Here is a 26,532-nt window from a genome sequence, read left to right as displayed (position 1 = left end):
TGACACATATCTTTGAGTTGTTCTGCAGGGACAAAGACTCCCACCCAGGCTGAGGATGGTGACTACATGCTGACCACAAGCATATAGACCCCATACTGGTTGGAACCAGGTTGGTGATTAAGATTCCTGAAACACCACCCTGTTAACTACCACCAACCAATCAGAAGAAAGTCATACCCAGTGCAACCCTCACCCTGAATGTTGCCTTTAAAAACCTTTCCCTGAAAGCCATCAGGGAGTTTGGTTCTTTTGAGCATGAGCTGCCCATTCTCCTTGCTTGGTGCCTACAATAAATGCTGTATTTTCCTTCACCACAACCCAGTGTCAGTAAATTGTCAAGTGGACCCAATTTCTGTTCAGTATCACTTAAATTGTCGTCCTTAATAATTTACTTTATTTATGTCTTCTTTACTGATTTTTAAGTTGATATTAGATGGACAGCTCTATCTTTTTGTAATAGTTTCCTTGGTGCTGTTATCAGATATGAACACTTGGCTGAATGAAGCATAGCTTAGACCCACTATGGTCTTTTTAAAAAAAAAAATTCTGGTAAAATATATATGACATAAAATTAATGATTTTTACCCTTTTTGAGTGTACAATTCAGTGGCATTAAATACATTCACCCTGTTGTGTAACCATCCATCTACAGAACTTTTCATGTCAACTGAAACTCTGTACCCTTTAAATGATAACTCCCCATTCTCCCCTCCTCAGTAGCCCTTGGTAACTAACTACCATTCTATTTTCTTTCTCTAAGAATTTGACTATTCTAGTTATTTCGTATAAGTGAAATCACACAATATTTGTCTTTTTATGTCTGATTTATTCACTTAGCCTGTTGTCAGGGTTCCCCATGTTAGAACATGTATCAGAACTTCATTTCATTTTATGGCTGACTAATAATCCATTCCATTACATTCATATACCATGTTTTGTTTATCTGTAGGAAACAAAATTTGCCACCCTAAAATGTCTCTGGCATGTGGATTATTTCAAGCTGAAAACAATCAAGGCCCAAAAGACTCAGGAAGAACTTTTGACCTTGCCCCTAAGTACCTAAAGGAATTTAGATAGAGGGCCTATTACAGGTATAGAGCTATCACCAGAGATGTCTGCAAAGAACATGAGCTAGATGTGGTGGGGGAAACTCTTAGAGATCACAGGCCACCCTGTGTCCCACTGCCTCTGCAGGCCCAGAGAAATATTTAGCAAACGTTTGCTTTTCCATCTCCATGTCAATTGCCTTCCTCCCTTTGAAGTCCCAAATCACTATTCCCAAATCCTCTTCTGTCTTTAGCTGAAGACGGTATTTAAAGTGAGGGTTTCAGGGACTTCCCTGATGGTTCAGTGGTTGGGAATCCGCCTGCCAATGCAAGGGAGACGTGTTCGAGCCCTGGTCCAGGAAGATCTCACGTGCCACAGAGCAACTAAGCCCGTGCGCCACAACTACTGAGCCTGTGCTCTAGAGCCCGCGAGCCACAACTACTGAGCCTGTGTGTCACAAGTACTGAGCTCGTGCGCCTAGAGCCCTTGCTCCGCAACAAGAGAAGCCACTGCAATGAGAAGCCCGTGCATTGCAACAAAGAGTAGCCCCTGCTCACCACAACTAGAGAAAAGCCCATGCACAGCAAGGAAGACCCAACGCAGCCATAAATAAATAAATAAAATTTAAAAACAAAGTGAGGGTTTCAGTCATTTTGGTGAGTTACTCAGTTTTCCTGGACCTCTCCCATGTATACATGTTGTTTAACTTTTGTTTGACTTTCTCCTGTTAATCTGTCTCATGTCAATTCAATTTTTAAGCCAGTAAGAAGAACCTAGAAGGGTAGAGGAAAATTTCTTCCTCCCCAACAATCCATTCATCTGTTGATGGACATTTGACCTGTTTCCACCTGTTGGCTATTATAAATAATGCTGCTATGAACATTGGTGTACAAATATCTGTTAAAATCCCTGCTTTCAATTCCTCTGGGCATATACCTAGAAGTGAAATTGCTGGATCATAAGGTAATTCTGAGTGTAATTTTTGAGAAACCACCATACTGTCTTCCACAGTGGTGTATCATTTTTGCATACACTGATTATTATGACTTAAGTTATGTGAATCAATCCTTCACTATAGGAAATTGATACTTGGATACACTGAACCAATATGGAAACATATGTCTCAGCTAAAATTGTATGATGTATCACAGAGTTGTCTACCGAACACTTCTAATAACTGCTGATTAGCTGCCGGTCTCTGTAGCCTTAGGGGTGTGTGTTGGTGCAGTGGAGCAGAAGGAAGGGTGTTGGAGCAGTTAGAAAAGAAGCAAAAATAATCCCACATCCTGCAACTCTATTTCAGTTTGGCTTTCTTGACACTGAGTTTTGGAGGGGATGAATAATAAGGGTGGAATGAGAAGGAGAGAAAGGTGGAGGAGTGTGGTGAGGTTAGATGGTAGGACTGGATCCGTCTGCTGTTTCTTAACTACTTGGTGTGAAATTAATTTCAGTGAGACAGTTTTCCTTGTTCCCCCACGTCATCTCAGATATTCTCAGAGCCTATTTTCTTTCTAAGCTATTATAATATAAAAAAGTATGCAGTTGACTTATAGCCTTTGAACAAATTGAACCTATAGGCAAAATACAAATGTACAAGGACTTAAACATTATGGGAGAGAGAGAGAGAGGGAGGGACTGAAATACTTTATCATTTTATTCTTCTTTCATCAGACCAGTCGCCTCCTGAAGCCATGGGAAATCACAGTGCTTTGGTACCTGGAGAGAGGTGAATGCAGAGGCATATCTGCAATTTTTATTTCTGGTGGGCCTTTCTTCAAGACAACTTTACGATCTTCCCCATGGCAAAGCCTTTCACTGTGATTCAAAAACAGAGAGTCTTCCAAAGGGCCGGCATGGATCCCACATGCTTCTGCATGCTAAAAGAAAAAAAAAAAATCTGCTGTATATCACACCAAAAATCACTTTATTAGGGACTTCCCTGGTGGCACAGTGGTTAAGAATCCGCCTGCCAATGCAGGGGACATGGGTTCAATCCCTGGTCCAGGAAGATCCCACATGCTGCAGAGCAACTGGACCTGTGCACCACAACTACTGAGCCTGCGCTCTAGAGCCCGTGAGCCACAGCTACTGAGCCCGCGTGCCACAACTGCTGAGGCCTGCGCTCTTAGAGCCCGTGCTCCGCAACAAGAGGAGCCACCGCAATGAGAAGCCCGCGCACCGCAGCAAAGAGTGGTCCCCACTCGCTTGCTGCAACTGGAGAGGGCCCTCGTGCGACAACGAGGACCCAACGCAGAGAAAAATTAATTAATTAATTAATTTAAAAAAAACCCACTTTATTAGATTAAGATGGAAGTTGCCCAATAGTTTTTCTAACTGTTCCTGTTGAGAAGGAAGGTCTAGTGGGCAGAGCAATATCCCTTTTTTAAAAGCAGTGCTCTCTCACTGGTGACTTCCGACCAACAGGAAGAGCCAGTGGTGTGGGCTGCAGACTATAAACTTGGAGTCAGATCACTGACTTTTAGCTTCACTACTTTTGTGTTCTTGTACAAGTCATTTCCCTACCGTGAGACTCAGTTTCCTCAAACATAAAATGGGAATTATTAAAGGATTCTTTGAGTGTTGAATAAAATATTCTACGTGAATGAAAAAACTTTCACCAACTACTAAGTGAAATAGCTATACAGTATGCGGCTGCTGTTGCACCTGCGCTGCATAGATAACAGCTACTTAAGATTATCTTAGTTGTACATCTATTTCTGACTCTTTTTTACTGCTGAACAGCAGTCTGGCCTGGTCTTGGGGTGCTGCTCCCTCTCTCCTATGCTGTGTTCTCGTTTTTATGTTGTTAAAGAGCTATATCATCTCCTATAGGAAAAATGGTAAAATGAAAAGAAAGCATAGCTAGCATTTATTCAGTGCACATTCACTTCATTGTAATTCTCATTTAATTTTCACTTTTACTCTGTAAGGTAGAATATTCCATGCACCAGTTGCTAATTATATTTTTTAAATTGTTAGGAACACTGTCAACTAAATTACAGAAGTGAAATAACAATGAAAAAATTATGCTGACTTATAGCTCTAAAGAGTAAGGGCAAGACTAACAGAAGTGTTTTGATGCATTCAAAAGAGTTCTTCATTATTGACTTCAACTCAAAGTTTATACCCTATAGTTCTAGTAAATGAAAAATACAAAGTCAGTACTAATGTTGTCACCATGCTAAAGCTAGTTAGGACATTGAAAATGACTTGATAAGCCACTAAGTTACATGAAATACAGCCCAATATTAAGATATTAGAAAGTCTTAATAACCATACAAATTTGATGTTTGTCTGTTATTTCTATTTTTAAATTTTTTTAGCTTGAGATTTTAATTTTATTTATTTATTTATTTATTTATTTATTTATGGCTGTGTTGGGTCTTCGTTTCTGTGCGAGGGCTTTCTCCAGTTGCGGCAAGTGGGGGTCGCTCTTCATCGCGGTGCGCAGGCCTGTCACTATGGCAGCCTCTCTTGTTGCGGAGCTCAGGCTCCAGACGCGCAGGCTCAGTAATTGTGGCTCATGGGCCTAGTTGCTCCGCGGCATGTGGGATCTTCCCAGACCAGGGCTTGAACCCGTGTCCCCTGCATTAGCAGGCAGATTCTCAACCACTGTGCCACCAGGGAAGCCCTAAGTCTGTTATTTGAATCGTGATTTCCTTAGTTTTATATTTGTTTTCAAAATATCAGATAAAAACACATATAAAATAATCATCTCAAGGCAAATGGCAGCCTCATTTATTACATTGTATGTATGCATTTTATAAAAAAATAATTGAGCCATATTTTTGATATATTTTATATATCATATAATATTCACACTTTGTAATATCTCTGTCTTCACAAAGTATATTCTTATTCAACATTAATTGCTTATCCTTTAGAAATTTGGAAATTAGTTATATAAACACATTTCTTCCTAGGAATCCTACCATGAAATCTCCTCTTACTGATTCTTACAAAATATTATCATCTCCTTTAAAGAAACAACTTACCTTTTCACAAGTGAATGGTCAATCAATCTGAATTTGGAAAATGTTTTGAAACTATTGACTACTGAATCAGAGCATTGAGTGGGCAAGGAGTCTTATCTGTAAATCTAGCCAAACTGTTCCCATAGCTCTCAACCTGAGCGTGCAGTACAACTGTAAAAATACACGCTCTGTAAAGAACAGACTTGTGGTTGCCAAGGGGGAGGGTGGATGGGGGAGAGCTGGATTGGGAGTTTGGGGTTAGCAGATACAAACTATTATATATAGAATTGATAAACACGGTCCTACCGTATAGCACAGGGAACTATATTCAATTTCCTGTGATAAACCACAATGGAAAAGAATATAAAATATACATATATATATGTATAACTGAATCACTTTGCTGTACAGCAGAAATTAACACATTGTAAATCAACTATACTTCAATTAAAAAAAAATACATGGGCTTCCCTGGTGGCGCAGTGGTTGAGAATCTGCCTGCTAATGCAGGGGACACGGGTTCGAGCCCTGGTCTGGGAAGATCCCACATGCCACGGAGCGACTAGGCCCGTGAGACACAACTACTGAGCCTGCACGTCTGGAGCCTGTGCTCCGCAACAAGAGAGGCCGCGATAGCGAGAGGCCCGCGCACCGCGATGAAGAGTGGCCCCCGCTTGCCGCAACTGGAGAAAGCCCTCGCACAGAAACGAAGACCCAACGCAGCCATAAATAAATAAATAAATAAAATTTAAAAAAAAATTAAAAAAAAAAAATACATGCTCTGTACTGTAGCTTTAATGATAATGGCGCCTACTTCTGATGAACTTCTTAACAGCTGTGAGTTGCCATTATGTAGAGAAAAAGGTAGACACGTATTTATGAAATCTTTTGGTTTATCTACTTTGTTTGTAATTGGGTTATTTGAATAGATATTGCTATTTAACTTTTGTTTGCAAGTTTATGTGAAGGTGCATCAAATAGTTTTTGTCAGAATAGAATGGTGGTTGTCATGGCCTGGGAGGAGGAAGAAACGAGACAAAGGGTACAAATTTTCAGTTTTAAGAAGAATAAGTTCTAAGGGTCTAGTGTTCAGCACAGCGACTACAGTTAATAATACGGTATTAAATACTTGAAAGCTGCTGAGAGTAGATCTGAAGCATTCTCACTGCAAGAAAAAAAGAGTCAACAATGTGAAGTGATGAATGTGTTATCTTGATCTTGGTAATCACTCCACAATGTATATCAAAGCATCACGTTGTAACCTTAAATGTACACAATCATATTTGTCTATTATTCCTCAATAAAGCTGAAAAAATGAAAAATAAATTTCAAAGCAGCTTTTGTAGAGTTATATATGTCTATTCACAGATATATTAAATAGTATAGGTTTATTATTATAAATACCTATAGGAAAATACCTTCAGATTCACATTCCTGAATTTCATGTTCTGTTTCCAAGGCATTACATAACGTCTTGGGATCATCCCTTGCTTTAATGAAAACCGTGGCAAATGAATCTCACTACACCTGAAGATTAGGAAAGCAAGAAGAAAGGATATCTTGTGAGCTAAATTCAATTATTTTAGCTTCATTTTACGGAATGGAAGCAGTTGTGCTGTGTCTGTGAGGTTTGGACCCTTGCAGTTGCAGGACAGAGCTGTGTCACTGTTTGAGGCTCACCTAGCAGATAACCAACCCATTAAATCCCCGAGTATCACCAAGATCAAGAGTCTGGGCTGGGTATCTGTAGCTCTAACTGCACGCTGTCCTTTACAATTTGCTCATGATGTTCATTTTGGCCTGACTTTAAGGGGGAAGACAGCACACCATTATCTACCTCAGGCCTACTCATTACCTAAAGGAATCACTGGCCAGTCACAAAAATCAGTAACTAATTTAGCTTCTGAATTTAGTACATGCCCTACACTCAGGTCAGACTTGCTTTCTCTGCACACACATTGTTTTGTTCTGGAACATAAAGCTTTCTATATAGATGCCAAGGGGAAGCACAGAATTAGCGTCCTCATCTATGTAGCTCCCAGATTGAAAACAAAGAAACAAAAAAACCACCCAAAAACCCAGAACCCTTAAGTCCTCACTTAATAGCAGGCTTATATGAATTCTCATCAGAGCAGTTGTTGGTGAGTTTAGGTAAGATAGGACAAGTGTCTTTGCCTGAAGCCATCACTGCCAGTAGTGACAGGAATTCTCATCTAGAACTTCACTAGTCTACTAGTCTAATTATGATGTCATTGCTGCCTCAGATCTAACAATGTTTTGCTAATTTCATAGCAACCCATAGCAGTTACTTTAGCAGTTAATTAAGAGTGTGGCACTTAGAGCTATTTCCGGTGTTTTTAATACACCTTGAGTACATCATCATTTTTATCATTAACACTTAAAAAATAAGGATGCTTGCAGATATATTACAAATTTGACAGATACTAGAAAATATATTGGACTAAGGAATTATTATTCACAAATAATCACTTCAAATTAACACTATTTACCCTTAGCTGATTTTCCTCTTTACATACTGCACGTGGTTGATATGTGTCCCATTTATGTTTCACCATTACTTAGACACACTTTTAAGGTGTAAATCAAACTTGCCTAAACCCAAACCAATCCAACCCATTTTATCTCCTAAGATTTGAGTTATATCGCAGAATATTTTAGGTAACAAAACTCATTTTAATAAAGAAAGGTTATGAGTGAGGATGAGCACCTTAATTACTAGGCCAGAGACATGGAGGGTTATTACTGCTAATACTCCTAGCCAGAGGAGGAAAAATGTTAGGCTGAGCAGGAAGAATGACTGCAATGTACACTGCCTTGGTGAGAGTACTAACTGAATACATATCCGGCAACAGTCTGGAGAGAACTTCCTAGATCTGGATAGTCAGAAAGGTTTAGAGAAGAGTAATGTTAATACACAAAACTTTACAGAACCTTAAAAACTGAAGCATTGGTTTCTACATATAACATTAGGACGTACTACAATCCAGAAACCTGGTTTGCAAATGTTAAGGAAGTAACAATTGATGAAAACAATCCGGGAAGGGGGGAATGAGGGAGGAGCAATCCACTGAAGATGAAGTAGCCTGAGGCATTAATGTCCTTCAAAAACTGTAGCTTTCACTAGAAAAATTAGCAATATTTACATGAGTAAGTGGCATTTAGATTTCTGAATGTTGATTATCTTTCCTGATATACTATACCTTTAAAATCACCTTACATAAAATAATCTCAGGGACTGTGGTGATCATTTTACAAGGCATAAAAATACTGAATCACTATGTTGTATACCTGAAACTAATGTAATATTGTAAATCAATTATACTTCAATTTTAAAAAATTCTTTAATAAATAAATGGTTAAAAAATCTCAGGGACAATGTTTAAATACTTACCTATTTAAAATGTTTCTTTCCTAGGTTATAGCAATTTTATGAAAGAACATTTGAGATTAAAAAATAAAATCACTTGAAACTCATTAAGGACTGCCAGAACTCCAATTTTATTTTTGCATTCTTTATGAATAAAATGTAACCAATTACCATTTCCTTTTCTTTCCCTGCTTAGATACTTAGCTCCAACTTCAATGATCATGTATTTCAGAAACTACTGAAAGACTTCAAGTACACTGCTGCAAAGAATTGTTAATAATTGCTCCCTACATATTTTTGCTTAATCTATTTTGTAAACTGTAGTCAACTCCTGGAACATCTTAAGTAAACTACCTTTATTTCCTTAAATAAAAATGAATAATTTTAAACATCATGCAGATGAAACATTTTTAATACCTAACTTCCTTAACATAAGGTAAAACAGTCTTAGGCAGGCTGTCACTGGGAATTTTTTAAATGTCATGGTAATTATGCAGGTATGGATCATATTCAGTATTTAATATATGACCAAGGTAACTAATAAGAGGTCAAAAACAAAGTTAAAGTTAAGAACAGATACTTCTTTGAAAAGCTTCTGATGTTTATTTACTTCTGGACAAACAAGTGGGAAGAGCCACTGGTATAAACCTATTTTTAGTCTCTATTATTAAAACTGCTTAAGAGTTCTTAGAACACAGAAAAACTAAATTTGAATGCATTTGTAATAGCTTAACAATTTATGTCTTAGGATCTTTTAATGGAATGTTTGAAACCGATCATAAATCACTGCAAAGATAAATCAGAAAAAGAAAACAAACTTTTGAATGGCATGTTACATGACCCGGACAAAACTGATTATCAACTAGTAATGATTAGCACATGCAACAGATTGAGAAATTAAATCCTCTGCTATATACTTTTAAGTAGTTTGTCAGACATGAGAAAGTTTTAAATGTTCTTATTGCATTCATCTCCCACATATTCAATTTTATTTAAAACAAGACAACAGTTCTCTCCAGATTTTTGGGTTTATCAGTGCAAAGTAAAATAAAGCAATCGCAGTAGAAATGGTTTATTACAATGTTATCTTAGAAAGGCTTATTTCTCAAAATGTCCTAAAAGATGTCCAAATCATGAGAGTGATCAACCTCAATGGCTTCCTCCGCATCCAACTTTGACTCTCCGTGTCCTTCCTGTGATTCATCAAGAGAGGCCAGGGCCTCATTTGTGTCACTTGCAAAAGTCTCTCGTGATGTATCATCATCTTCTTGAAAATTTAGGCTTTTGATAGCTTGTTTCATCTTTTTTCCCAGCACTTGTGTTCTTCTCTTCCTAGCAGCTTTTTTATTTTCATATTCCTTTTGATTTTCAATGTAAAAAATGTCCTACAATGAAGGAACAACTTTAGTAAACAAGAACTACCATTTATTAAAAACCTGTTGTAAGGCAGACTCTTTACATTATCTCCATTTTCCACAAAAAACAAATATTAGATTCATAATTGAACACAGAGTCCAAGATATGTAATAAATCCTCATTGCAAGTTGAGAGGATGAAGCTATGATTCAAACTCAGCCTACTGTTAGGTCTAGGGTCCATGCTTATTCTACCATATACATCAATCTATAAAGGTTTTCTAAACAGAAATATACAGTAGGAGAATCATATTGTTTAGGATTTAAAAAATATATAATTTATCACAACAAAACAGAAGTCTTTGGTATAATAATTTACTAACTCTGAAATGTCATCATAACCACATGTGATTGCATATGCTAAGAAACTGGCCAGGCCCAAACTGTGTGACTAAATATGATCATGTAACCTACACAATGCAAGAAAAATGCCAGCCCTTAAACACTGCTGTAATTAACATGTGAGACTGTAAATCTCTGCCAAAAACTTTTATCACAAGGCAAAAAATGATATAGTCAGCACTTGGATTCCAGGGTGCCAGAAAAAGGATTTTATAGCATGAAGATGAGAATCTTCTAGTACAGGGTTTTTCAAGTATGGCACTACTAAAATTGCAAGCCAAGGAATTCTTTGTGTAGCAGTCTGCTGTGTGCATTGCAGGATGTTTAGCAGCCTACCTGGCCTCTACCCACTAGCACACCCATCCCACCCCCAAACAGTGACAACCAAAAATACCTCTAGACATTGCCAAATGTCCTCCGAGAGGCAAAACTGCCAGTGAATGAGAATGGTTCAAGTAGAAAATACATTTCCATTAAAACACTACATGGAAAAACAAAATAACTTCTGGGAACCTTGATACAGATAGATAAATATAATTTTAGAGGGTACAAAAAAAAAAAAGGTCAGGGATCTAAAGAGAAGGCAAAAATGATGATGCTAATACAAAAAAGATTCAAAGATTTAAAAGAGAAGCTAGTACAGGCAGGACACACTTTTGACATCCTATTATATTCTAGGAAGTGACTCTTAAAAGCTGTAGCCAAGCCAGTTCCTATTACATTCTTAAAGTGCAAATCCCTTCTTGTTTATGAAAAACAATATGGAGGATGGTGAGATAAAGGGGGTCCTCTGCTTCGCTAAATAGTAAAAGCAGCACACAGAATTAGCAGAGGAAGGAGTAAGGAACCATGAAATGAATGCAATAAGGGAAAGCTTCAGAATATAAGAGCTTTGATGAAGAGAAGGAATAAAAGTATTTGCTAAAGAAAGGAGGACGGGGGTGGAGAAGGAGGGTACATATGTGAGAAAAAAGTGCAGGAAGGACAAAAAGGGTGAATTCAGAGGAAAATGAGGCCAACTACCAATTCCTGAATGAGCACTTTTATGTGCCAGGCATTACGTTGAGAACTTTACACAGGTGTGAACTCTTTTCATTCACACAAGAACCTTATGAGGTGGGGATTATCCTTGTTTTCAGATGAGGAAAGTGAGGCTCAAGATTAGAGCTAACAGGTAAAGGTATAAAGTTTAAACTCATAAGTGATTTCTTCAAATCCATATTCTTAAACCTTAAACCTTTGCAACAGTGTGATAATTCACAATTTTTTCAAGAGTCTACTTACCTTCAAGTGGAGCAATAGTAGAAGTATTTTCATTTTATATGGAAGCACATCCAAACAACTTGATAAAAACAATTCTAACTAGTACAACGCTTGGCAACACTAAATAAAATTATGAAGTTCCCCTTTTCCCTCCAAATACGGCAATCCTTATTAAAAAGGAATGTCATTCTCATGGGTTATGAATTTAAACAGAACAAACTGGGGAATGACCCAAAGAAATGTCTTTGTGGCATATTGTTAATGTTGTTACAACAAATGCAGACAACAGATAATCTGAGAGCAAATTTTTTTCTCCCATCCATATCTCTGTATGATTAACTCTGCAAGTTAAGAACCTGAAGTGCACACTATTTTCAGAGGGAGAACGTTATAGGTGGACTTATTTAACTTTTTTTTTTTTTCTTTTAAACATAGTCAATTTTATTCTCCTTAAACCACAAAATAAAGTCTTTGGTTGCACAAACACCACTAGCTACAGTCTTGCCAGGAGGTCCCGGCTGGGGAGGGGGCGGTTAGTTGGCGGCCAGAACTCCTCCTGAGGGGGGTGGGGACCTCTTTAAAATGCTGAACTCCTGAGTGGGGGGGACCTCTTTCAAATGCTGACAGCCAGCTGGCAGGGCCCCCACACCAGGTCGGGGGAAGCACCCCGACACTGTAGGAGGGCACCGGGCCAGGCCCTGGCGCCGCAGCCGCAGCAGCTGCTGCACAGCGCCACCTCCTCAGGGTCCGCGGCGCCTGGAGAGGGCCTGCCCAGAAGCACCACGGCCACCTCTCCATCCTCCTCCAGAAGACCGGGGCTCAGAGATGGTTCCGAGGACCTCAGCTCCTCAGCAAAATCTGGGGACAAGCGTCCCGGGGAGGTGCTGGTCTGGGGGCCGAGGTCTCCCAGGGGGTCGGTGACGGGGTGGGTGTGGGCGAGGGGGCCTTGGCCAGGCACTCCAGGGGCCCCCGCTTCGCAAATTAACTTCTCACTATTCTTACTTTTTCTTTCTTCACAAACTTTGTATTCTCTAAAACAAATTATAAGGCCACATACCAAAACAAAATCAAATGAGAAAAAGTTGAAAACAAGCCCACTCAGTTCAGTTCTGGCTTCCAAGTTCTACAGACTGTGATTGTTAGCAATATAGTGACTAAAAGAATAATTTTAACACCATTATTTGGATGGCACATGAAATTACCTATAATAAAATTATATCTGCCTTAGGTTTTTCCCTCTAGTAACAAAGATAGTCAATCCATGCACATACAGAAAATTTGGCAAAAAAAACCCCCAGAAAAATCTTAAAAGCCAAAACATTTATAACCCCTCACAACAGACCAAATCATTGGTAACATTTTGGTGTTTTAACTGCCAGTCTATTGTCCCATGCCTCTTTTTCTTTATAAATTTGTACTTTGTCATTTTAAAAAATTCAGTTATTATTGCATTTTCTAATTTTCTTAAAATTGCTTCACAAAAATAGAGGCTACAGGACAGTTGTTTTAAGAATGTCCCTATTAGTTAACATTCCCCTATTATTAGATACTACAAATGTTTCTATTGTTTATTATAATGCAATGTTTCTGGTTGTTTAAGATAAAAATCTACTAACATTAAATCCCCTTCTCCATAATGAGTTAGAAGAAATGAATTTCAAAGATAGGTGATTCAGTGAAAGCAGCATGGGTTTGAAGTCAGAGTCCTTCCTGTGTGATCTCAGACCTATCCTTTTTATTGCTCTGCATTTGCATACCAGGGTAATACCCAACGATAGACAGTGCCAGGCTGACGGTGAATAAATGTTATTTTCGTCTCTCCCGCTTCTGGAAATTGTCCAAGTTTAGTTAACAAACAGCTTTTCTAGACATCATTTTATTTAACTCCTTTATAGCAATATTAAATAGGCAGGGCACATATTAAAGTCCTCACTTTATAGATGAGAAAATCAAGGCTGAGGGAGAGTAAGCAATCTGCTCATAGTCATATAATCACTAAATGGCAAAATTAAGATTAAAACCTAGATTTTGAATCTTAGAGAATTCTTTTCATCACATCATGCTATATCTTTGAAAAGAGTGACATTTTGCTATCAAACAAAGACCCAAGAAGAATGTTCCTTCTAAGTACACACTATGATCAGGGGTTATATTGGGGGAGGAGGGAGAACATCATTAAGGTATAAGCTCTGTTCTACCACTCAAAAGTTGTGTTCCCAAGGAAATTCACATTGTTAGAAATTTATTATCAAAATAATTGTTCCAATGAGGAAAAAAAGTAGTTACAGAGTAGAGATTTCAAATGTGCAACAACAGTAACATTTCCTGTAGGAACTGCAGTAACAGATTTTTAAAAAAATGACTAAAAGTGAATAGCCAGAAAAAAGAAAAACATTGAGCAAATGTAAAATATGCTAACATGTAGCATCAGCTCAAGAGAAAAGGTTTTTATTTTTCTGTCATCATTAGCATTACATTAGTACGGCTAAAGCACATTCCTATGACCTTTATCACCCACTGTTACAATAAAGAGAATACAAAATTTCTCAAATATTGTAGCTGTGTTGCATGTGTACCACCTCCTTCCTATGCAAGAAGACAGTTCTCAATTTTGATCACATGTGCTAAATGCGAGTCATGTTCCTTAATTAACAAATTAAAAGGTGACTAAATTCTGAGCTGTGAAAAACCCACAGTGTATAAGATTTCCCATATGACATTCTGGTAATACAAAAATGATACTAAAATGCCCGGCTTCCAGTTTGTAAGAAATATAGGAGATAGAGGAATAAACAAAACAAATGCGTGAGCAGACAACAGAATGTGGTATATTCTATAAGAGAGCCATATTGGACTCATCAAAAGGTCTAAATCATGGAGAAAAATGTAGGATTAAAAAGATCAAAAGAGATATAACAAATGGGATATAGAAATCTAGATAGGATCCTGATTTGGGGAGGAAAAAAGCTAGAAAATACATTCTTGGGACAATTCAGGAAACTAGAACAAGGGCTAGATAGGTACTGGGATGATGCTATGAAACTGTTATTTTTCTTAGGTGTGGCTGTGTAGGATATTGTCATTATTGGGAGATGCTTGTTGAAATAATTAGGGCTGAATGTCATGATGTTTGCTCCTTATTTCCCAACGGTACAGAAAAAAAATTGTATAGGTAAAGTAGGAATGTCAAAACGTTAACCACCCCTGAACCTAGGTGAAGGATATATGGGTATTCATCCTGTTGTTTTTTCATCTATTCCACATTTGAAATTTTTCATTAATAAAAAGTTGTAGGAGTAGAAAAAAATAATTACATGCTAAGAGACCAGGAAAAATTGCCATAAAAGAAATCTTGACCTTGGCTCTGAAAGGGAAGAAAATGAGGCAGCAGAGCTTTACCAAAGGCACAAGGTTTACTTGAAAAGAGACAATGAAAAATTGGTCAGTACAAGGCAGAGCAGTAATAGAGATCAGTAGAAAATGGAGCTAGAGGCTGAGTGGGAGTTAAATTATGATGGATCTTAAAAGTCAAGGACATTATTGTTTCTACCTTAATTTGTTCCTCACTGATACTAGGAGTGTTCTTCAGGAGATTCAGGAAAACTCCACCTGGTGTTCTTCTTCGACTACCATTCTACAAAAAGGAACAGAAAAATTATCCTGTGAAGACTCTTCCAGTGAATGGTCAAAGCAACTTTTAGAGACATTCCTAAGGAGCTATTAAGGTCTACAGTACCACTCCAGTTTAACTACAGTGTCCTTCTCTCCTCTCCATACTTCCATTTGCTCTATTTCTTTTCCCACGGCATGTATCACTTCCTAGCATACTTGAAGATACTACATTTATTCTTTACAGACTGTTTCCCTCCCACCCCCTACTACAACATAAGCTTCCTGTGTCTAGAACAGTGCCTGGCACACAGCAATAAATAACTGTACAAGGAAAGAATGCATGCACCAAAAGAAAGTGAATTTGGATTTGCATCTTCCCAACATTCAGTAGATTTCCATTAGCTCACTGGTTTTATTACTACAGTATTAAAATTTTGATATAGGGAATTCCCTGGCAGTCCAGTGGTTAGGACTTGGCGGTTTCACTGCAGGGGGCCTGGATTTGATCCCTGGTTGGCAAACTAGTATTCCACAAGCTGCGTGGCACAGCAAGAAATTTAAGAAAAATTTTTTTAAAAATATCGATATAATCTATAACTTCGTGCTCAACTGAATGAAAATCTAGGTACCTTAAACAGTGACACAAACAGGGATGCCAGTACATTCATGATTATTATAATTTGTTTTGTTGTTAACTTCTGGAACCGATGTTCACAGGCTGTTTCCTCACCCAGTGCTATCACTTCTGATTTCTTTTCTCTCCATTTCCACAGTATAATATTTAGTCTCTTGTGATGTTATTATTCAAATTCATGAGGAACAAATAAGAAGGAAGCCATTCAATCTTCATCCTCACCCTGTGCTGAAAGCTCAATTAAATGAGATTTGCAAAACCATTCATTCTATGGGATAAACTGCTACTGCTTGTGATCTGGCCCCAACCAGACAAGTGCTCTTTATGCCATTCTGGAGCAATGAAATATTTTTAAACTGTTTTTTCATTTTTGCTTCCTCAACCCCAGAGGCCTCTTTAGACATTTTGTTTCCTATTCACTCCTACCACCCATGAAATTTTAATACTCACAGATATACTTTATATTTATCTGTGCTTTTTACATAACAAGAATTTTGGTTTTTTTATTCCCAAGAACCAGTTTCCAAGAATGCATGAATTAAATGAACCAAAAGTAACTTTTTTTTTTTTTTTTTTAATTTTTTTTTTTTTTTTTTTTTTTGTCTGTGTTGGATCTTCGTTTCTGTGCGAGGGCTTTCTCTAGTTGCGGCAAGTGGGGGCCACTCTTCATCGCGGTGCGCGGGCCTCTCACTATCGCGGCCTCTCTTGTTGCAGAGCACAGGCTCCAGACGCGCAGGCTCAGTAGTTGTGGCTCACGGGCCCAGTTGCTCCGCGGCATGTGGGATCTTCCCGGACCAGGGCTCGAACCCGTGTCCCCTGCATTGGCAGGCAGATTCTCAACCACTGCGCCACCAGGGAAGCCCTCTTTTTTTTAAAAAATAAATTTATTTATTTATTTATGGCTGCATTGGGTCTTCGTTGCTGCCTGCGGGCTTTCTCTAGTTGCAGAGAGCGGGGGCTACTCTTTGTGGTGGTGCGCAGGCTTCTCATTGCGGTGGCTTCTCTTGTTGCAGAGCACGGGCTCTACGGGACGTGGGCTTCAGTTCTCGTGGCACACGGGCTTAGTTGCTCTGCAGCATGTGGGATCTTCCCGGAGCAGGGCTCGAACCCGTGTCCCCTGCATTAGCAGGCAGATTCTTAACCACCGAGCCACCAGGGAAGCCCCAAAAGTAACATTTCTGTTCACCACCACTAACTAAATTCTGGGCACTGTGATAAGTACTTTATATGTATTATCTCATTTAATCCTTATAATAGAGGATTAATCCCATTTTATAGCTAAGACTGAGGTCTGAGAAGTATCAATAATTTAGCCAAATGTCACATCTAGTAAGCTGCACACTCAAAATTCAAAACAAGGCACCCCAAATTCCAAAACCCATATTCTCAAAATCTGAGCTTCCCCCCCTCCAGACCTTTTTCTTAAAATTTCAGCCTTAATGAATCCTGTAAGAGATCTGTTGTTGACTGCACACTAACAGGCTACAATTTAGGTATATTTTTTATAAGTAAAGTATTAATTGCAAAAACTGACCATACTGAATTAAAAAAAATTTTTTTTTATAAATTTATTTTTTATTTATTTTTATTTTTGGCTGTGTTGGGTCTTTGCTGCTGTGTGCGGGCTTTCTCTAGTTGCAGCGAGCGGGGGCTACTCTTTGTTGTGGTGTGCAGGCTTCTCATTGTGGTGGCTTCTCTTGTTGCGGAGCACAGGCTCTAGGCACGCGGGCTTCAGTAGTTGTGGCGCACAGGCTTAGTTGCTCTGCAGCATGTGGGATCTTCCCGGACAAGGGCTCGAACCCTTGCCCCCTGCATTGGCAGGCGGATTCTTAACCACTGCGCCACCAGGGAAGCCCTGAAGTTTTAAATTATTAATGAAGGTTTTTTAAAGTCTGAAACACACTGTAATAACTTATAAATAAGAGAACCAACAATCAGAGACAAGGGCATTTTATTAAAAAATCACATGAAATAATACAAAACCAGAAAGAATGAAGCAGTTAGTCTTACCATTATAAAAAGGCCACCATTTTGTTCAACTTCAGCAGTTTCCATCAGAAGTTCAATTGCCTTTTTGTTCCCAATTATCTTCACTACTCGGGCTATCAAATCTTTCTTTGGTTCCTGCAACCTGATGAGGAACAAATGAAGTAATATTAAACTCTTTATTTGTTGCATAAAGTTGAGGAAATCTACCTTAGTCTCCAATTTAGTTCCTAGCTAGAATTAACTTCTCATTCTAATAACATTTGCTTTCCGAAATCCCCAATATTTAACCTTGGAATCACTGACATGGAAACATTCCTATCTTGGGTCACCCAAGGAGATCGTACCCTCAAGGTTCCAACTCAAGTCTCATAACTGGCATCTTCACTTTGCCTTATTGGATTATGGCATATTTCAAAAGAAATATGCACACACAGCAAGGGGAATGGAAGCCTAAAAGCAAAAGAAGATACGACCAGTCTACTCTCATCAAAACAAATAGTAAACATATACCATGCTTTCTAAAAGTTAGCTCTCCTAACTCTAGAGATGTGTAAGAGCTTTAAAATGGATTGGATTTTTCCCTCATGGGCTCCGTGCCTCAGAACAAGGAAATAGCTAATATTTACCAAAGGCTTATTATGGGATAAGCACAATGCTAAGAACTATATATGCATTATATGTTAATTCTCTCAAAAACCTTATGAAGCAGATATTATTTTCATTTTACCACTGAGAGATAAAAACACAGGGAGCCTAAGTAGGTAGCACTTCTGACATCAGAGCCCATACTCCATAGAGATGAAGGAGCATTAATATTACAGAAGTCTTACCAGTTCCCTAACCAGCCCTGGCTTCTTTTGTTTCTTCTCTGTTGTGGAAAGAGCAGTAGACTAGGAACAAAGGGGCTAGACTTTAGTTCCAGGTCTGACACTTACTAAATTTGTGACTTTGAGCAAGCCACACAACTACTGGGCCTCAGTTTCCTATTTGTAAAGTGAAGGCTTTGGTTTACAAAATCTCTAAGTTCCTTTCCAGCACTCAAATTCCAAACTCCCTCAGTATTTAAAAAAAAATCCAGTACGAGTATTGACAGGCTTGCCTGGAAAGTAAATACTTGTTTTCCTACTAGCTATATTACTCTTGAACCTTACCTGTTTTCAGATTTGTGACACTGTTCACTAGTGATTTAGAGCTAATAAAAAGTAAACAAAATTTCAACTTTTTATTTATTTCTTTATCGACCTCACCGAGCGGCTTGCAGGATCTTAGTTTGCCGACCAGGGATCAAACCCGGGCCCATGGCAATGAAAGTGCCAAGTCCTAACCACTGTACTGCCAGGGAATTCCCAAAATTTTAACTTTTAATATTTCTTGTTAAAATTACATGAAATGTAAATTTACCATACATCAAGCAACTCTACTCCTATTTATCCAAAAGAAATGAAAATCTGTGTCCAAAGATGTGTACGTGAAAGTTCATAACAGCATTATTCATAATTTCCCAAAAGGGTAACAGCCGATATGGATGTGTGCATGAATATGCGTGTAAATAAATAAACTGTTGATTCCTGCTACAACATGGACTAATCTGAAAAACACTGCAGTAAGTGAAAATAGCCAGGCACAAGAGACCACATATTGTGATTCCATTAACATGAAATTTCCAAAAATGCAAATTGATAGCAACAGAAAGTAGATTAGCAGTTACATGGGAATAGGAACAGGAACAAAGTTTAAATGGGCACATGGTATGAGGGATCTTATAGGGTGATGGAAATGTTTTAAAAGTGCTTTATGGTAATGGTTGTACAACTGATAAACTTACTAAAAAAATCAACACTTGAAATGGATGAATTTTACCACATGTATACCATGCCTCAATAAAGTAAAAAAAAAAAAAAAAAATCATGAATGCTTGAAAACACTCCAAAAAACCCACATGATTTAAAAGGATATGTTTTTACCTGAAGAGTTCTATAGCACTAAATGGAAAGAGTTGCTCAAAAGTTCATAAAAATCTGCAAAATTATTCTATCAGGTCTGCCCAAATTTAAGAACACCCAGCTATATTCATATAACCACATAAGCCTAGAGTTCATGCCTTGAATTTAAAAATTTCAAAAAGGAACACCATCGTCAGTGTATTTGGAATCTGTGTTACTTCTCATAAATGGAAGACAGTTGGTCAAGTGCTCACTTGTAGACAAATCTAAATACTCACCTGAAAGAAATTTCATCAGCCACTTTCTCTTGAGAATCGTCCTCTGTGATCTCATATCGGCCTTTATAGTTCATTTCTAGTCTGTCTCCTAGTCTGTCTTTGACAGGTCGTTTCCTTTTGAGATGACCTTGCCCGTTTTCCTCCTCCTTTGATCCCGTTTTTTTGCCACCATGCATATATTCATCTAGCTCTTTGTCTAATTCTTTTGTATGCTCTTGGGATTCCCTCTTAAGTTTCTTAGCAAGCAAATAATTGTACGTCTCGGATTGCCTGCTTTTGTCAATAGTGCCCTCCATTCCCAAGATACCAAGTTCAGTGGCCACCGCATCTTGACTCTGTTCCTGCAGCACAGCACCCCATATGTTGTTAACCTTCTTCCCTCCAGCAATAGGTGGTTTCTGGCTGCTCTGGCCAAACTGAAAAGGCTCTGGTTTGGGAGGAGTGTTAAAACATTTTTGTCGTTTGCGTTTCCAGAGAGAGCTATCATCATCTGAATCTGAAAAACTCTCCTCACTTGAATCCACACTTTTAACAGTCCGATAATGTGATACCGGAGCACACACTGTTGCAGTACTCTGGAAGGGCCTCACTGCACAGTCCCCACCTAGTGCTTTCTGCAAGTGAAAGAAAATACAATCAATTCCATAAAACACTTAACTCCACACACCATGTGCTTTTTTTTTTTTTTTTAAATAAATTTATTTATTTATTTATTTTTGGCTGTGTTGGGTCTTCGTTTCTGTGCGAGGGCTTTCTCTAGTTGCGGCGAGCGGGGGCCTCTCTTCATCGCAGTGCGCGGGCCTCTCACTGTCGTGGCCTCTGCCGTTGCGGAGCACAAGCTCCAGACGCGCATGCTCAGTAGTTGTGGCTCACGGGCTTAGTTGCTCCGCGGCACGTGGGATCCTCCCAGACCAGGGCTCGAACCCGTGTGCCCTGCATTGGCAGGCAGATTCCCAACCACTGCGCCACCAGGGAAGCCCGTCACCATGTGCTTTTTAAAAAATTATTTAGGGATTCAGCTGGACCATTCTGAAGCAGAAATGATCTTCAAAGATCTCTGAAACCAACTGAGTCCCTGCATTTCTAAAGGTCTACATGGAATTTCCTTTTTTTTTTTTCCTTTTTTTTGGCTGCGCCGTGCAGCTTAACAGGATCCCTGATCCCTGACCAGGGATCGAACCTGGGCGGTCAGTGAAAGCACCAAATTCTAACCACTAGACCACCAGGGAACTCCCTGGAATTTCCGTTTTAAAAGCCACAAATTCGTATTTCTACATAGCTAATGTAGCACTTAGTTCTAAGACCTCCTTTAAAAAATTACCAAAGCTTTTAATTCTCACCTTTAGAAGATTTTCAATCTTTTCAGTTATTGTCAGAATGTTTGAAAATGACATACATGATAATTGTTACCAGCACTTAAAACAGAACTTGTTTTCTTCCTTTCCAAAGATGCCTGCTATGCATGTGATTACATCAACTGCCTTTATATGGTTTTGTGACTATGTTCCTTTTAGACTAGACAGTAAACTCCTATGTGTAGGAATCTCCGACAAATTACTTTTAAAACTGCAGAGTCCGTGGCATTAAGTTTACCAAGTCATGGGTCAATCTATGTAAAACAAACTGAAAAAGACTAAAAACAAAATATTTTGGTACCGATTTCCTAAGAAATTTCTATGCAAAAGAAATCACCTTTGCTTTTTCAACTAAACATTAAACAAAGTATTTGTTAAGTTCCTAATATGTGCTAGAAATGGGGGTGGGGTATTTTAAGTCTAGAAGGTAAGTCTTCCTATTTTGAAATAATAATGGCACTAACGCTTATCAGCCATTACTCAGGCTCCACTGAATCCTTACAGCTACCCTATTACTGTCGTACTATTATCATTCCTATTCTAAGGTGGGGGCACCAGGCTAAATAACCTGTCACAGGTCACACAGTGGCGCCAGGATTCGAACGCGGGTAGCCTGGCACTAAAGCCTTCTCAAAAGAGCTTGCTACTTAGTAGGGCGGCCAAGACAAACACCTATTTAGAAACCTGGGAAGCTAACACAAAACCCAGTGCCACATTATGGCATGACGAAGCTAGGTTCCAGGGGAATATGGAAGACCAGGCCTCTGAGCAAGTGATGAACTTCATCCCTGGTCCTCACTCCCTTTCTGCTCAGCATGCACATGAGCGCCACAGGCTGTTTGCGGACCGATGTCCCCAGGTGCTACATTTTCGGCAAAAAAATGCCCTTCCAGGACAACTTAGCGGCGCCGAAGTGGGGGAGCCCGTAGGTTTAGAAAACGAGGAGCGGAGCACCGGAGGCGGGGAAGAGACAGCCGCAAGCCCGCCTCCGGGACGCAGCCCGTCTCGCGGGCCCCGCTTCGCAGCGAGACGCCGGGCTAGGTTCGTACGGCCTCCTACCCCGGCAGCCTCCCCCGCTCCTCGCGCCGGGCCGCGGGACGCTCGCCCGCCCGCCCCTCACCCTCCCCGCCGCGCCGGCTCGCGCGCCGGGCCCGGGGACGCCCGCCCCTCATCGCAGCCCGGGCTCCACGCTCCGCGCTCCCGGCCCAGAGTCACCCGCCCCGCCTCCGCACTCACCGGCACCTGCAGCGGCCTGTCGCTGGGTGCCACCGTCATGTCGGAATCCGAGTCAGAAAGCTGCCCATCTTCCATGTCTCCTGCCTCCTGCGCCATCTTCCCGCGGCGCGGCGCGGCGCAGCTGGCCGAGAGGGCACTTCCGGCGGGGCGGCGGGCTGGTCCGGCTGGCTGTGACTGGTCGGGCGCCCCCGCGAGGGGGTTGCTTCCGCCCCGGCGGCCGGTGGACCCAGACGCCTGGGTCGAGGCTCGCAGATGTTGCGTCATCATTGCAACCCGCTCGCTTAACGCTACTCTGGGAGAATGAGTCCTCTGCTGCCTCAGCACTCTGGCGCGTTCCCTACCGACCTGTTTCCGGCAAACCTAAAGATGCGCACGGATGGCGGCCATGAGGGATTCCTCCCTCGGCCTCACAACCCTCGCCTGGATGCTCTGGACAGGCCTTCCTGCTTGCATTCTTGCTCCTCTGCGATCCACCCTGCATGTAGCTTCCCGGGGAGCCTTGCAGACGGGACGTGAGGTCACCGCCCTGCTCATACCTTCCAGGGCTTTCCTCCGCACGATAAGGCTTGAGTTCTCAGCACGGCCAGCAGGGCCGCGGGTGTGTGCCTCTGTCTGGTGTCCCCCTCCGGCTCTCCAGCCACGCTGGCGCTGCTCACGTTGTTCCTCAGGCACCCTTTGTCCTTTCCCGGCCCAGGGGCTTTGCAGTTGCTGTTCCCTCTGCCTGGCGGACTCTCCAACACCCCGACACCCTATTCTTGCACAGGTTATGCTGTCTCATGATTCAGGATTCTGATTAAATGCCACCTTCTCAGAGAGGTCTTCTTCAACCACCCTCACTAAAACAGGGTCTCTCCTGTCACTCTCAAACCCCTTTTTTCCCCTCATGGCATCAATAGTCATATGTGTATTTTTAAAATCTTTTGTCTGAGTTCCCCACTAAAATGTCAGTTTTATTCACTGTTGTTTCTATCTGCGTACATACATGACTTCTTGTGTGCAAAGATGGTCAAGAAATATTTGATTTTTTTTTTTTTTTTTTGCGTAAAGGGGATCTTGTTATTTGTACCTTTTCCTATTCTGCAATCTACTTTAAAAAAGAAACAATATTGGGGTCCAGTGGTTGGGACTCCGCGCTTCCACTGGAGGCTGGGTTCGATCCCTGGTCTGTAGATAAAATCCTGCAAGCCGCGAGGCGCGGCCAAAAAAAACAATATAGCAGTTTATCTGGACACCTTTCTATACCAGAATATAAAGATCTAGCTCCTTCTTTTTAATAACTCTCTAGTTTTCCATTGCATGAAGGTAGCCTCATTTTTTAGTCTCTGATGGTGTGTTTTGCAATGAACATGTCTTTTTACAAACTTGTTTTATTATTTCCTTAGGATATGTCTCTAGACTGTATGAAAAAAATGAATTTAGATTTTTGAAATGTGAATTTAATACCTATACAGGAATTTAGAAGTCACCTGGTCCAATTTATTTTGACAACTGAAGAGAGTTTACACAGCTAAGCTATTGAAGACCTGCGTCTTGATTCCAGGTCTCCTAATTCGTAGACAGCTTTATTATTGTACCTTTTCTGCATAGAATTACAATCCCCCTACAATTGATTTTTGTGCGTGGTGTGAGGTAGGAGTGCATTTTCATGTTATTATTAACATTTTACTATGTGGTATGGGAGGCAGCTAAACACCGTGGAATGCACAGAACAGCCCCTCACACTAAAGGCTTTCTCCAGTGTTTTCCACCAGAAGTTTTAGAGTTTTAGTTCTTACCTTTAGGCCTATGGTCCATTTTTACTTAATTCTTATATCTAGCATGAAGTAAAAGTCAAGGTTCCTTTTTTTTTTTTGTGCCTGAATATCCAAATAACATAGCACTATTTGTTGAAAAGACTATTCTTTCTCCTTTGAATTTCTTTGACACCTTCATTGAAAATCGACTATATATATGAAGGTTTATTTTTGAGTACCCTATTCTGTTCCGTTGATCTTTATGTCTATCTTTACACCAATGTGACACTTTCTTGATTACTGTAGCTTTATAACAATTGTAAAATTGTTATAATAATTGTTAAAATTAGGTAATGTAAATTTGTTCTTTTTTTTTTCCAGAACTGTTTTGGCTATTCTAGATCCTTTGCCCTTCCATTTAAACTTTAAACTCTGCTTGCCAATTCTAGTATTTTGGTTGGGATTGCATTGAATCTACAGTTTAATTTGGACATTGGGGAGACTATCTTAGCCTGATGCCACTGAATGAAGGAATCATATACTGCTAATCAATAACTCTTCTTCTTCTAAATTCTGGGCTCCTAAACCACTAGATAGGTAGTATGTACCCTGGGAGAGAATGCAGTGATTAGAGGATGTGAATGGTTGGTCCCTTCTGAGAATAATTTTCCCCATCAAGTAATAAGCCAGCATTTTAGTTGCAGCATCATTTTTTGGTTAGCTTGATTAATATGAGCCTGCCCAGAGCAATAGTTAGTGTCATTCACTCATGCCCTGATAAATCAGATTCTGAGTTTACAATAATGAAATTTTATCCTTGGTGATTTCTCCAATTTACTGCTGCCTTGGGGCAAGCATGCATTATCAGATCAAATCCCTCCGCCTTCTGGCCAGCTATTGTTGAAGAACAAAGACAGCTAGTATTCATGAAGACTTCCCAAGCACAGGTCATTTGTACTTATGCTGTGACTCCAAAGTCTTTGTTATAACCACCCTATGATGCCTTTGATAAGTCATTTGAAAAGCAGAATTGGCCATTTGCTAACTTCTCCACTTTATTCATAGAAAATTGGTTCAGGGTGTCCTGACTTTAGTCAGTACATTTAAATTTCTATAGGGCTTTGCAGTTTTTATATATACTTTCATGTACAATCCATTTAATTCTTTTTCAAGTGGGAAATATGCTTTCATATGATTCATTTAATTCTATCTCTTCGTGCTTTGCCCCATCAAAATTCATCGTTGGTGGTTTTTCCTGACCTCCTATTGGCAGGCTAAGTGAGTTTTGAAAAAAGAAGGTAGAAGAGAGATGCAATCCCTGTTTTCCATATAGGCAGTTGCTGGTGTCTATCATCCCAGAACTGGTTTAGAGAGACAGCCATGAACCTCTCTTCTTAGTGAAGAGAAGGAAGTTAACATTCCTTGAGAGCATTATGTGTTGCTTCTAAAATTTAGTGCATCTGTAAATGCCTTTTCATTTTTGGAATCAAATGGAGGGGAAGAGAATGGAAGGATGTGGTGTTGGGTACGTGTACAAAGAATCTTACTGGCAGCCCAGAAAGTGAGGAGAATTAAATTCTCCATTAAAATGTTTGGGAATTAAAATGAAGGAAATCAGTTCTTCAGTCTTAGGGGTGGATGGAAAACAGTAGCTGGGTTGTTGATAGAGATTACCAATGCTGGACAGGGTATCCTTGCTTTCTACCGCCGAGGTGTGTTTATAGTTTCATTTTTTCGTTGATATAAATGTATGTGAGCCAGGTAGGATGCTGGGAATTGTGGAGCCATGCAAGGATGAGTCAGAGATGGTCCTTGCCTTAATGGGGAAAAATATAACATTTTCAAGTGGAAGCATCATTCAGGTATCTCCAGCACTTAACTACAGTTTCTGGTAGGTGCTTGATACATGCCGATTTCAACATGGTTTGTTGAAATCATTTGTGTCATAAGGATGGAACAGATAAAGCTCAAGCATGAATGCAGAGATGGAAGGAAGGGTTTTACAGGTAGAGAGAAGGGCAAGGGCAAAGACACAGAGGAAAACACAGGCTTTGTATAGAAACATACAGTGACTGTCTGGTTGCAGTGTGGAAGGCCACAAGGCAAGTCCACTTGGAATCACTGAGACACCTTATTAATTCAATTGATTTGAGAGTGTATATATATTTTTAACTCATGCCCAAATCATGCTGATTGAGATGGTGCTATTTCCCTTATATAGAGTAAGCCCAGTTATTGTGGAATTAGATGGAAGATGGGATGGTGGAGGGGTGGGGTGGGGGTGGAAAGAATATTGCAGGAAGAGGTGGGATGAATTGGGAGA

At 39.9% G+C, this 26,532-nt stretch overlaps 2 protein-coding genes across 2 annotated transcripts; both read right to left on the bottom strand.

The window, feature by feature from the left end:
* Positions 1–2,714: 2,714 nt before the first annotated feature.
* TEX43 (testis expressed 43) lies at positions 2,715–7,206 on the bottom strand. Its single transcript, XM_036845654.1, has 3 exons — positions 7,121–7,206; positions 6,440–6,548; positions 2,715–2,924 (listed from the first exon to the last, which is right to left on the bottom strand). Exons 1-3 carry the CDS (start codon positions 7,204–7,206, stop codon positions 2,715–2,717), a joined length of 405 nt encoding a protein of 134 aa, XP_036701549.1.
* A 1,286-nt stretch (positions 7,207–8,492) lies between these two features.
* PHAX (phosphorylated adaptor for RNA export) lies at positions 8,493–23,261 on the bottom strand. Its single transcript, XM_036848679.1, has 5 exons — positions 22,477–23,261; positions 19,886–20,499; positions 17,686–17,806; positions 14,980–15,063; positions 8,493–9,794 (listed from the first exon to the last, which is right to left on the bottom strand). Exons 1-5 carry the CDS (start codon positions 22,741–22,743, stop codon positions 9,525–9,527), a joined length of 1,356 nt encoding a protein of 451 aa, XP_036704574.1. The 5' UTR covers positions 22,744–23,261; the 3' UTR covers positions 8,493–9,524.
* Positions 23,262–26,532: the final 3,271 nt, after the last annotated feature.

This window comes from Balaenoptera musculus, chromosome 3 (genome assembly GCF_009873245.2).
Source record: "Balaenoptera musculus isolate JJ_BM4_2016_0621 chromosome 3, mBalMus1.pri.v3, whole genome shotgun sequence".
NCBI classification, from domain to species: domain Eukaryota; kingdom Metazoa; phylum Chordata; class Mammalia; order Artiodactyla; family Balaenopteridae; genus Balaenoptera; species Balaenoptera musculus.
The sequence above is the reverse complement of the archived record's forward strand: the minus strand, read 5'-3'. Positions and strand labels throughout refer to the sequence as shown.